Genomic DNA, 12,009 nt, shown 5'->3' with positions numbered 1-12,009 from the left:
GACTCATTGGATGACATGGTTATTGCATCATAGGCTCTTAGGCTTGTGCTCACAGTCCCATCGCCCACCTACAAAACCCTATGAACCAAGTCTGGAAGTGCTTTGAAGCATCAGCCACTTCGCCTGCTCCAGTTTAATTCTGGCTGGAAAGTACCTGTTGTGCCGTAAGAACAACGGCAGGTTTACTCAATTGCTAATAATCCTCCCTGATGACCGCCCTAGGCTGACATACTTCTGGAAGCACACTTTTTTGTGTTTTTGCATGTACAAAAATATCTTCCTCTGATTTACCTATTGGAACGAATGTTCTTTGTTTGGCTTTGTAACTTTTATTTGGCTTTCACTATCATAGCCACTTTTGGGAACCTAAACTTAGTTGTCAGGTTGGTTTCTGTTGGGAGGAGGAAGGCAATAAAACAGAGTTGGCATGTATCGTTAAACTCTCACTTGTTTGCCTGCGTGATGCATTTGTCCTGCTTTCCTGAGTGAAAGTCGGAACAAAGTGGTTTGTTAGGCGGCTCTTCCTCCAGTGAGGCATCTCTATACCCTTCTGAGAGCCATCCATCCTGCTACAAAAGCTCTAGTTTTGAAGGTTGAATTGGTAGATTTGGCTTTAGTTTCCGATCAAAAAAGTGGCAACAAATAAATGGCAATGGGTGGGGGCAATGAGTTGCTCTCCTTTTGGTCTTGGCAAGCTATTAATTAATCTCAAGCTGTGTCATGAAATAAAATCCAAAGTAATATCATAAGTAGCTGATCATATAGTGGCTCCGATTGACTCCAGCAGGACTAATCCTTAAGTAAACCTTAGCTCTGAGAGATTCAATAGCAATTTAGCAATTCTCACATATATGCCAAGATATGTCAACCTTTGTTTTTGTGTAGACTTGAAGGAAAAGCCTTTGTACCGGTTTATCAGAGGCTTGTATGGATTGAAACTTGCACAGACATCCACTATGTATACTTGGACATCCAGGTTTCATATACAATTTATTTTGGCTTTGTAGTCCCAAAGGAATTAAAAATGTACAGAAATACTGACTTGTATCAATACAGGCAAAATTAATGAGTTATGTCCTTCATTGACTTTTCTACGTATCAACGTTAGTTCCCAAAGTGTTCCAAAATAACTTCATTTTTCAGGAAAACTTGTGTAATACATATTCAAACTAAAATTTTCATCTAGCTTGTAAACTTGGAGACAACAACATACAACAAAAAAATCACTGTAAACTATTGAATGAATTAGGCTATTAATAGCACTTATGGATGTAATGTTGCAGCCTGACGTATTAAGATTTACCACTTAGACGGCACCTTTTGAAATGGGGTGTTAATGTTCTGTCATGTAAAATGTACAGTCTTGGTGTTTTACTCACTACTGTTTGTGCATTGCTGCTTTCCAAATATTATCACAAACAGGAAAAATCTATGCAATAAGCAACATACTAAGGAAATTTTGATATTTTTTTTTAATGACCACGTGAACAAATCTTCTTAATGTTGTAAGTTAATCAATATAATGATGTCCCTTTATGATTGTGGCACCTACTATCCATTAATTCTTTGCAGTGAAAAAAACACAAAAGGAGTCAGCTGCATTCTTTAAAATAGGATGGGTCACTTTGTCGTCAGTTTCTGGTTTACTGCATAATTCACCTTGAGTGTGTAAAGCAGCTTTGTAAATCAAATAACTCAATTCGAACATGGTTCTTTCTATACTTTGCTTACGGTTTTGGAAGACTCTTTCCCTAAAGACAACGTAGACTCAAGAAACTTGTTTTTAATGTCTGGAAATGCACAGCTTTTGATAACACCCAGCTGACTGGAAAAAAACAAACAAAAAAACAGTTGAGTTCATATCTACTTTCTGCCACCCTTTTCCCTTTCCACTGATGCAAACAGTGATGGTCACAACTTGAACTGGGGGGAATTTTGTGTCAGGTTTTCTAACTGGTTCTGTCTCCCATGGTTTGCTGGTCTGAAGAGCCACAGATGAAAAGTTCTAAATAAAGGAGGGGGTACTGGGTTGGGGAGTACTCCCTTTATTGCCTCTGCAGTACCTTATGATGTATACAAATATAAAAGCAGTTATTGCATAGCTTTGTTGTGGGTTGCGGGGTTTTTTTTTCCATGAAAACCCATTCTGAAAAATCTCCCTATGGTATTTTTGTGTTGTTTAAAGTCATAGATATGATTTTTTTTCGCGACTTTTATTGACTTTCTTTCATTTGTTTCTTTTCAGAGTGAAGGAGTTAGTTTTCTCACCATGACCTCAAACAACAGCGTACAACATTCAAAGAAGCTGCTCGGCATATACCTTTTTGTTTGTTTGGTTTAGGTTTTTTGTTGGGGTTTTTTTTGCTTGTTTTTGTAACTGAAGCTGCTTAAGGTTTACTTTTTGTTGTTGTTGTTATTATTTGTCCTGACAGTTACTTAACTGTTGTGGACTAAACCATGCAACAAACCTGGGAGGAAGGGAAAGCAACCTGCCTAACTCATTACCTATTCATGGCATCTAGGGTATCATTTTGCTGCTGTTTCAACAGAAGTTGGAGATGCTCTTTAGATCGTAGGAACTTTTCTGCCGGCCTCTTTAACTAACGGCCAATGCCTTCATTCCCTTTTTCTTCAGTGACAAACTGTATTTATTCTTCGGCATATTAGGGGATTCTGTAACACCTGCTGAAGCAGTAAGATCTGGTATTTACTGGCATAAGTTCAAGCCTACCACAGTACTACCTCAGTTCAAAGTAAAGCCAGATTTGCGGTGTTGGTGTACGACAGGACCTCCTTTTTCTCTATGCTGAGTCTCTCAAGAACGGTCCTCAGCCTTACTGAACTTGCAACGCGTACAGCTGCTGCTGCTGGGTTGTGAATCACTAGCCGCAGGGTTTACTTCTCAGACAAAGCCTAACCAGGGCACTGAAAAGTCTAAAATGAGATGAAACTCTGTGAATCGGACTTGGACAAAGGATTCAGAGTATTTAAAAAATATAAAATGTGTAACTGAAGCAACGTAAGTTAAAAACATCAAACTATATTGGGGGTATCTCTCTGTACCTTTGACACACTTGTTTAATCCTCTCTATGTAGGTGTTTATATAGGTACTTCAGATTGCAAAAGCCTTTTCTCCTATTTACAAGCTCACTTTTGTCAGCTAACCCTGTTCTTAGCTGCGTTTCTTGTAACCAAAAATCCACGTAGGCATGCTAGGAATGCAGGGATGATAATGGGTATCGGGCAGATTCAAGCGCTAATATTAACACAGTATTATCTTGCCATCTAGAAAGTCCTGATATTTGCCTTTTACCCAGAAAGCACCATTGTAGCTGCAGGCATTATTACAGGGAAGAAGAACCATTGCAGTCATTTATCCTGAGTTCTTTTCAAGGCTACCTGTGCATCACATTTCCAGTAGCCTGAAAATCTGAGTGATGTGGTGGCTGCCGTCACAAACATCACATACAACTGTTTCACCAGACTAGCAGAATGTCATGCCACCTTGTTTCTCCTTTGGTAAATTTGTTGAAGAGTTCGTATACATTGTAAGGGTACCTCCCCAGTGCCTGCTCTGATAGACATGTACGTATTAGTAAGTTATGAATTACATGAGACGTTTTTTCCTTTTTTTTTTTTTAAATCATTGTGCTAGGTGGAACCTGTACTTCACTGTTAACAATGCATTATCTTTTGGGATTTTTTTTTTCTGAGGAAGACGAAAGTCAATGTCTTACAAATGTAGTGAATGGCAATGCAGTCTTCCTGCTTACATGCTGAATTTTTAGAACTGAGGATTGTATTACAAGACAAAGATGAATGTAAACTAATTCCTTCCCTACCCCATGACACACTTTATTTTTCAGTGTAACTTTTGGGGTCTTAAATCACAGCAATGCATAGGCTGATACAATATTAGATCTAAAATTAGTTTAAATATCTGATCTATCTGAGGGGTTTTTTTTAGATAATAATGCTATAAACGGTTCTAAGACATTCTAAAATGCTGCTTGTTCAAGTCTGGAACTAAAAAAACAAATACTTTTGATATTTTCTGTCTGAACTCCCCCCCCCCCCCAGCACTGAGTGTGGTACCTGCTGAATTCGATGCTTTGAACTTCTATTTTGAAGTAGCCTTCTACCAATTAAGAAATCACGCCACTAAAACAAATGGTTAAAATGCATACATCAACTTCAAAACAAAAACTTGACAATATAGTAAATTCTTCTCTATCCTGTATATTTCACAAAGGCATATGCAATACTTACATTCTTAATTTAGTTTACAGAATGGAACCAAAATGTATAAATGTTATGTTTGCTAAAACTTCACAATGTATATTGGGTCTTTGTACATTTTGCCTGACTTACCTTAAATTTAAAATATTTTTTGCTATATAACCTTAACAGTTATTAAGCAGTGTTTTCTTTTTGGGTACGTATTGTTTCTGGATATCAAGATGTTAAATATATTTCTTGCTATTGTGATATGACAAGAGACTTAACTTATCTTGCTGTGTCTTCCAATGTACACGCTGTATATAAGGATAAATGTGATGCTGCTGGAGACCAGAATAAATGGAACTAGAGTAGTGTATTGTATTTAGTCTGTATTGATCATGGATGCTCTCCTTAATAGCCATATGCAATAAAATACATTATTTATGAAAGGAGTAAAGTATTTGTGTGCCTTTTTTCTCTGGGGGTGGGGTGTTTTTTCTGGTTGTTTAAATAAAATCAGTTTATTCTCTCTTTTAAATAAAAACACGCTTGCTCTGAATAAATCTTACTGTTGTGCACATACTTACCTGCTTTTACTGAGCATATAACGCTTCTGAAAAACTATGAAATAATTTTAATTTTGTTTAAGAGTAAAATGATCAGTATTGGGAAGGTGAAGCTTGTACATTTGAGGAAATAACTAGGAACAGAATTTGGTCTTAATTTTTAATTCCAGTTCTAAAAGTGAGTGGAAGACTGGCAGTCCTGGTAGTCTGTTTAGTGGGAATGGATTTGACCTATACGTGCTGTATAGTCACACTGTTACAAAGTGAACAGGAACATAATGCTCTGTGTAGGTGTCTTCATCTGCTGGCAGGAGCTCCGGGGGGCAGCTGTAGACAGCATGGTCTGCTCCTGGTCAGTAGGAATGTCCCTTACACCTGTGCAAATGACCCTTTTTCAGTGTTCCTTGTGCCCAAGTAAATGATGTGCGTGAGGGTCACTGACTCGTGATGGGGATTGTAGTGATGCGGGGCAGGGGATGACAACAGCAGGTTCATAAGAAGCTTGACGTCCATTTCACAGCAGGGTCTTGCTGAGATCTCTTTTGCATAAGCTGAGGAGTGTCGAAGTGACATGTCTTTGTTGCTCACATGCAAGGCCTGCTGGTGCAGGAAGGGACGTGATCTCTATACATACCACATTTGAAGTAATTTGGAGTGAAATCCTGTCTTGGGACACATATGTTACATTTTCCTGGCCATGTCTACCACTAAGTGGGGTGCTGCTTTCATGATTACATTATGTTTTGGAGATGGTTGAAGGACCATACTCATACAGCTTTGTCTTAAAAGGACAAAACCTCGGTCATTGTGGCAAGCTCAGGTTCTTTCTCTGAAAGTGGCTTGAATGGAAAAGAGCAGTTCTGTCTGTTGCTGGAGTAGGATCATCCTGTGGCTGTTGGAGTGTCCACATAAGCCACAGAATGTGGACGTAAATCACAGACAATATATGTACTGCCCAAGACAGAACATCCAGTTCCTTCTCTCATCTGTCCTGACCATCTTAGCTGCAGGTTTTGCTAGGGGAAACAAAATGGAACATTGTGGATATTATGGTGCCTACGTCCTTGAAGAGAAAGAGCAATTGCTTTAGTCTTTGAAATTGCTTTGGGGAAATACAGCTCTCCAAAAGTATCTTCTTTTCTGCTATCAACAGGATATGTGAGTGGTACCTTACAATCCAGCAGAAGAATGTGTTTGATAAGACCTCTGGAAATCCAGTGTCAAATGATTCTCTGATGGGTTCAATTTCTGGTAATCAGAGCTTTAGGAAAACTTTGGATACCCAGCCCACCCACAGCACAGTTTGGTTTGACGTAGGCTGCTTCCAGAGCAACATTTGCACTGACCTGAGTGGTGCTCTGAAGTCCTTGTCCAGTGGCTACTTCTTAAGGACCTCAACTGCCTTCCAGCCTCCTTGGGAACCTTTGTTTACTTTTCGTGGTACAGAGGTCAGGGAAGGGGTGATACATATCTAGGTGTCACCCCAGCATGGAATGAGTTTACTGTGAGCACTTACCTGTGCCCTGGAGCATCGAAGCATTCCCAAATTCTCTAGTTTGGAGTGGCCCCGGAGACCACAATAAAAGCATCTTTCAGTAGCCTTTAAATAATAAACAAGGGACAAGCAAGTTGCCTCCTTCAACACCTATTCCTACCATTCAACCTGCTTTCTGTTCTCAAAGAAGATGGGAAGAAGAAAGTCTTCAGGTCTTTGCTATGCTAATTCTGAACCCATCTGTGAGTATTCTGAGTGTGGAAATGCAGCTTGGAGTCTGCTCTTGGGAGAGCCGTTGCTGAAGAGTGCAAAGGAACAGACTGGGCCAGAGGTGTAAGCCTTCATGCTCTGTGGGAGGCAAACCACCTACCAAATCTTTCAGTACATTACTGCTGCTTCAGTTGTTCCCACATGGCTTTTCCACCTTGAGGAACTTCAGCCAGCTCTTGCAGAGACATTGAGATGCACTGCAAGACTCACCTGACTTGCACCTGGCTTTTCCAGAGTCTCTGATAGGATCTGCAAGGAGAGATTATATTTAATGAATGGAGGTTTTGCTTTTTAGGAGCCCCAAATATTTAACTTACAACTTATGGTAGATAATCCTTATTTAAGGGTACAATTTGTGCCATTTAGTGGGAGTGACTTCTTAAAAAAGGACTTCTTTGAAGTATTTCAGTGGCCTACCAAAGTAACAGGGACAGAAAATGTCACCAACATGTCACCAGATCCCCAGGTTGTTTTTTTTTGTTTATTTATTATTGTGGTGTGTCCAATCTATATATCAGACTAAATATATGTTTTACAATGTTCAAACTAGGAATGGGGAAACTGGCCTGTAGGATAGATACGACACATAACATTGCTTTGTATGGGCCATGGCATCGCAATTTTTTTCATATTGTTAAGCAAAGTTGTGTCATGTGTTGAATGTGTGGCTGCCAAAAGTTTTTGAAAAGTCTGCTTGATCCTCAGTATTTCTTTACAGGGCCTCTTTACATCCTCTCTTTTCCCCTCTGCTTAAAGTGAGCATATAATATACATATATATATACACACATATACATATAATATACATATGCACATAATGAAAATAATCATAAAAGTGCATCAGTAAGTGCTAAACTGAATGTAGAAGGTATGTCTAGAAGGTGAGGAACACTAGTGCCAAAATACTTGCTCTTACAGAAGGAACAGGATATAAACATCAGGCTTTGTTTAAATATTGTAAAGGGAGGAAGCAGAAGGTGGAATTAGACACACCTTGAAACATCCATTAATAACGAACGCAAGGAAGGTCTAAATAAAGGAACAGGACTCTCTGACTTGGAAGCATGTGTGTTGCAGATGGACCAGTTGAACTGAACTCCCACATTTGACAGGAATTAAACATTAATGTATTATTCTGTCTGAACCTTTGAAATTTCTGTTGCTGCTCCTAAAAATAGTTTCCTTTCTCATTAAGAATCCTGTCTGAAAATGTGGGTGTACCCAGCAATGCAGTTATTACTTCCCTGTTCATTCATTAGTGTAAGCAAGCTGTACTGCAGAGGTGAACATCCAGGCCTACCATTCTACCTCAGACAAACTCCAATGTGGAATTTTTGCCCAAGCAAAAGGTTCCAAGCTTAGATCTTGTAATATGACTTAGATTTTCCCAAAAAAAGGGAACTGAAGTGTACCATTAAGTCAAAATTTTGGTTACAATGATGAAACCTGTCTATGAAGGGATGAATTTGCTACATCTCCACTAGAATATTTTTGTGTGAGAAGTCTGACCTTAAAACAGTAGAGTTAATATATGCTCCTAATTCCTTTAAAAAGTTTTCTTTCACCCAGGCATAATGGCTTTTTGGACAAATTTATACACTGAATGACTGTGGAAAGGTCTCCCAGGTACCCCCTATGAAGTCTCCAAGGAAAGCATAGTCTAAATTTATGGTGCTATGGTACATTACGACCCTATTTGACAGGACAGTTCCTCTTGGAAAAAAATAATGATAATTTCTGTAACGTCGTCCCTTTACTGGCAATTGACCTGATTTAGATGCAGATGCTGAAGAGAAAAGAACTGGTGAGACTAGTTACTGTCAGTTAAAACTCAGTTCATTTGCTTGAGTGCTCTTATCTGACCGCAGATGAAACTGCTTCATCATGATGAATCCAAAAAACCAAAGCAACACGGTGATCAACTTCTCTGACACTTGTGGGCAGTATAATTTCGTACCAGGAGACACCAATGCTTTCCTCGTATCAGGAGAGGAACTGTCCCGCTCAAGGCAGAGCGGTGTGTTATGGTGTACTATGCCATTACTACAGCTGTGTGATAAACCTAGGTGAAGCTGTCATGGTTCATGTAAATGTGTGTATGCTTAAACAAGCTATGGAGATAAGGGAGAATACAGCAGCTACATCACTATTATCTATCATTTTACTTAATCTGACCCAGAGGTAATGGTGAGGTGGTTACCTCTTCCCTATGGAGCAGTGATTACTCCAGATTATCTCGCACTTGCCATGGGATCAGGGTATAAACACAGAGACTGGGGAGTCAGTTCACACCGAACTCACCCTTAGTAGGGTCACCCAGGTCACCTACAACATACCCACCAATCGCCCTTTCACTGCTGCCAATTTGCAGTCTAAATATCACAAGCTGTTGCACACAGATAAACCCTGGGGGCCCTGGTCTCGGTGGCCACAGATTAGGAACATGTCACTGTTGCATTCGTGGTGATTTACTGGAATGGAAGCTCTGACTCAGAGTCGTTTGAGAGGTTGTTTATACATTTTTGATATTTCGTTTTTTTAAACCTTATGTCCTTGGAAGGCTTTTCCGTGTTGTGATATAAGATTGCCTTTAAGCAGTCCCTCAAAAAAATGTAATTATAGCCAGTTACTTATCATGTCTTATCAAGCTGTTCCATAGAAATACCTTGATTCTTAAGTGGGGTACAGGAAGAATGTGGTTTTTTTTTTAGAATGCCAAACCTCACAATGACTGCCCATTTTCTCAAGGCTAAACTGCTTTTAAATGCCTTTTTTTTTGTTCCTGTTCAATGTGTCAATACAAGCAGAAAGGAATTTTCATGGCTAGTCTGTGCCTTTGGCCAATGGATCAATAAAGCAATCCAATATTAATTTCAGCTGAAGATAAGCGAATGTTTCTCTAAGGGTTTCAGAAGAGTAAAGGTTAAAATTTAATCTTATTTATCTAAAGAACAAATATTGAAGTGTTTCACTTTGAGTAGAATCTTTTCTTAGTAACAGACAACAAAAGAGGAATAATATTTTCCTTCTCTGCCTTTGATACAGCGTGATTAATATCCCAGTGCTGGATTCTATATTATTTTAATCAAATAATGATTTTACTATTTCACAGGAAATACTTGGACAATATAAACATTTCATTACTTTGTTGAATTTGTCTGCATTTCTCAGAAGGTAACGTACCCTGGGATTTTTCTGTTCTAAAGGAATAAAGAAAATTAGACTTCTAATTGAGCAGCTGTAGTCCAATGCCTTCAAAACCAGAAAAGTGGTACTGCAAAGAAATTCAAGCCAGCATAATTTTCAAATTGGAAACCTGATCTTTCGTTTGTACAAGTGTTTGTTTACAAGCACACTTGTTATGTGATGCACCTGGAGAACTGCATTGCTGGGTTATATCTGTGATCTTTGCTCTTTGTTTACAGACATGCAGATTATGAGAAAGCATCCAGGGGTCATGGTCAGAGGAACCTCATTTATGTTTGGACTTGTCTGTACACTCTTCAGCCATTGAACTGCCTGTCCCATGACAAATTATAAGCTCCAATAGTTCTGTTATTTTGCTCTGTGATCATCCTCAACTTGATGTGTAAGGCAGCGATACACCTTCTTGGTGTGTCAGGTGCATCATTGCTCTGTGGGTGAAGTTCTCCCATGCTATTCAGCAAAATGCTCTGGTTCTCCTCTTCTGCAGAAGCAGCACTGTTTTAATCAGTGGATACTGTGATAAAGGCCTAGTCATGCTTGTTGCTACACAAGAAATTTCACGTTTTGTGTACATTCAAATATAGCTTGACAGATGTCAGTGTATCAATTGACATGTATTTCGGGGATGTTTGTCTGTTTGCTTTGTTTTGCTAATGAGCGGGTGACTATTTTATTCTTCCTCTAGCACAGAAGATCCACAAGGCAAAAATCAATCATCCCCTGATTGAAAACAGAAATTTCAAATGGACCTCCAACTTTTATCAGCCATGACTTCACCTTCCTGCCTCAGTGCCTGAACCGCTGGCTGTGCACCTCTCGGTGCATCCATTTCAGTGGTCACATTAACCCGTGTGACTGAGGCGCAGTGAGGGTGAGGGCTCTGCAAAGCTCTTTCTGAACCCCTGTCTCACTGCATTAATCAGCAAGGTAGCTCTGGAAGATGACTGGCTGGAGGAAAAGTGAAACTTTTCATATTTCCTTTTGTATTTCAGGTTTTTCAGGAGCCTTTCAAGGGAAGAAATAAAAACTTCCAGCTAAGCACAGAGCAGCGTGCATCACTGTACAGGAAACACCATAGCCTGTATGGTGGTGGGCACAGAGGCAGTGTAGACGTGGATGCTGACCTTTCTGGCCACTGGGATGGGGAGAGCTAATGGGATGGACACATCATCTGCCGGGCTCTGCCCAAACTGCTCCCACTCAGTCAGACCAGTGGGGAACGTCACAAAACTCGGCTGATTCTTTCTGCCATTGCATTCTCCTCACCGAGAAGGCAAGAGCGGGACCCTTGAGGTATTTTAGTGCCTTCCTTAAAGGCAGCTGCTGGAAGGAAAGCAGCCCCCGAGAGCCCCCTGGCCGGGCTGCACACACAGCTTCCCTGCAGCGTGGCAGACCTCTCGCCCCTCCGCTCTGTGTGCGTGGGGCAGCCATCTCTCAGATTGTGCCTGCCTCGCTTACAGCACTAAAGAGGCTTTATCCGCTGCTTTGCTGTGCTTTCTGGGATCCCCTGCTTGATTTCGATGCATGCCTCCTTGGCAAGAAGCCAGCATTTTGTTTACCTCTTAAAAGAAGATTCATTAATATGTTTTTTCTATTCTAGCTTATTTGTGTGTCATTTACCCTGCGCAGGCAATTTTGCTTTCCTAGTCCTTTTTATTTTTTTGTTGGCTGGGGAATGGGGGAGGTTTGTTTTTATCATCGATATACTGGTGAGTTAAGTAATTGTTTGCAAAATGAGCCACATATTGTTTGTGGTTAAAGAATTTCTTTTCTTCTTTCTTTTCTTTTTTTTTTTTTTTTAAAGTTCCTGAGCCAAGTTTTACTAGCAGTTATTTTTATGCAGCCCCTCTGAAGTCAATAGAATTGCTTAGTTATGACTGAGCATCATACTAAGCCCACTGTAATGTTTTCTCAAGCCTTGTTTAGAAGAGTGTTTTTATGTGATATATCCACCACTGCTAGCACCAATGGCCTCACAAAAGGACTAGAAGCAGTGTGAACGTTAGCAAACGAAGCCCTGTATTTCTAAACTGCCAGCATAAGATAACCTGAGAAATGTAAAAGAAACAATGCTGAAGATCTCAGTGTGCGTTAATATTACACTGCTGCCAAAAGCGGTGGTGCTATTTTAGCAGAGAAATCAAATTCAGGTTTTTGACGGTGTAGACAGGCTGATAAAACAAAGTGGTGAGAAAGTAATAATTTCACAACTTTCACTGCACTATCCTACAGAAGGTGTAACTTTTTTCT

The 12,009-nt window shown here is 39.8% G+C and overlaps 1 protein-coding gene across 2 annotated transcripts in view; it reads left to right on the top strand.

The window, feature by feature from the left end:
- The window catches only part of IRS2 (insulin receptor substrate 2), an 84,847-nt gene that overhangs the window by 28,102 nt on the left and 44,736 nt on the right, over nucleotides 1-12,009 (top strand). The window contains exon 2 of one of the 2 annotated variants that reach the window (XM_080377727.1): nucleotides 2,246-12,009. This exon is cut by the window's right edge and continues 44,736 nt beyond it. In XM_080377727.1, the coding sequence (XP_080233853.1) occupies nucleotides 2,246-2,250 (5 nt within the window). In that variant the 3' untranslated portion in view covers nucleotides 2,251-12,009. The other variant, XM_080377726.1, reaches the window with a different exon arrangement.

This window comes from Falco punctatus (assembly GCF_963210335.1).
Source record: "Falco punctatus genome assembly, chromosome: 2".
In the NCBI taxonomy this organism is placed as follows: domain Eukaryota; kingdom Metazoa; phylum Chordata; class Aves; order Falconiformes; family Falconidae; genus Falco; species Falco punctatus.
This window is presented reverse-complemented; position numbering and strand designations above follow the sequence as displayed.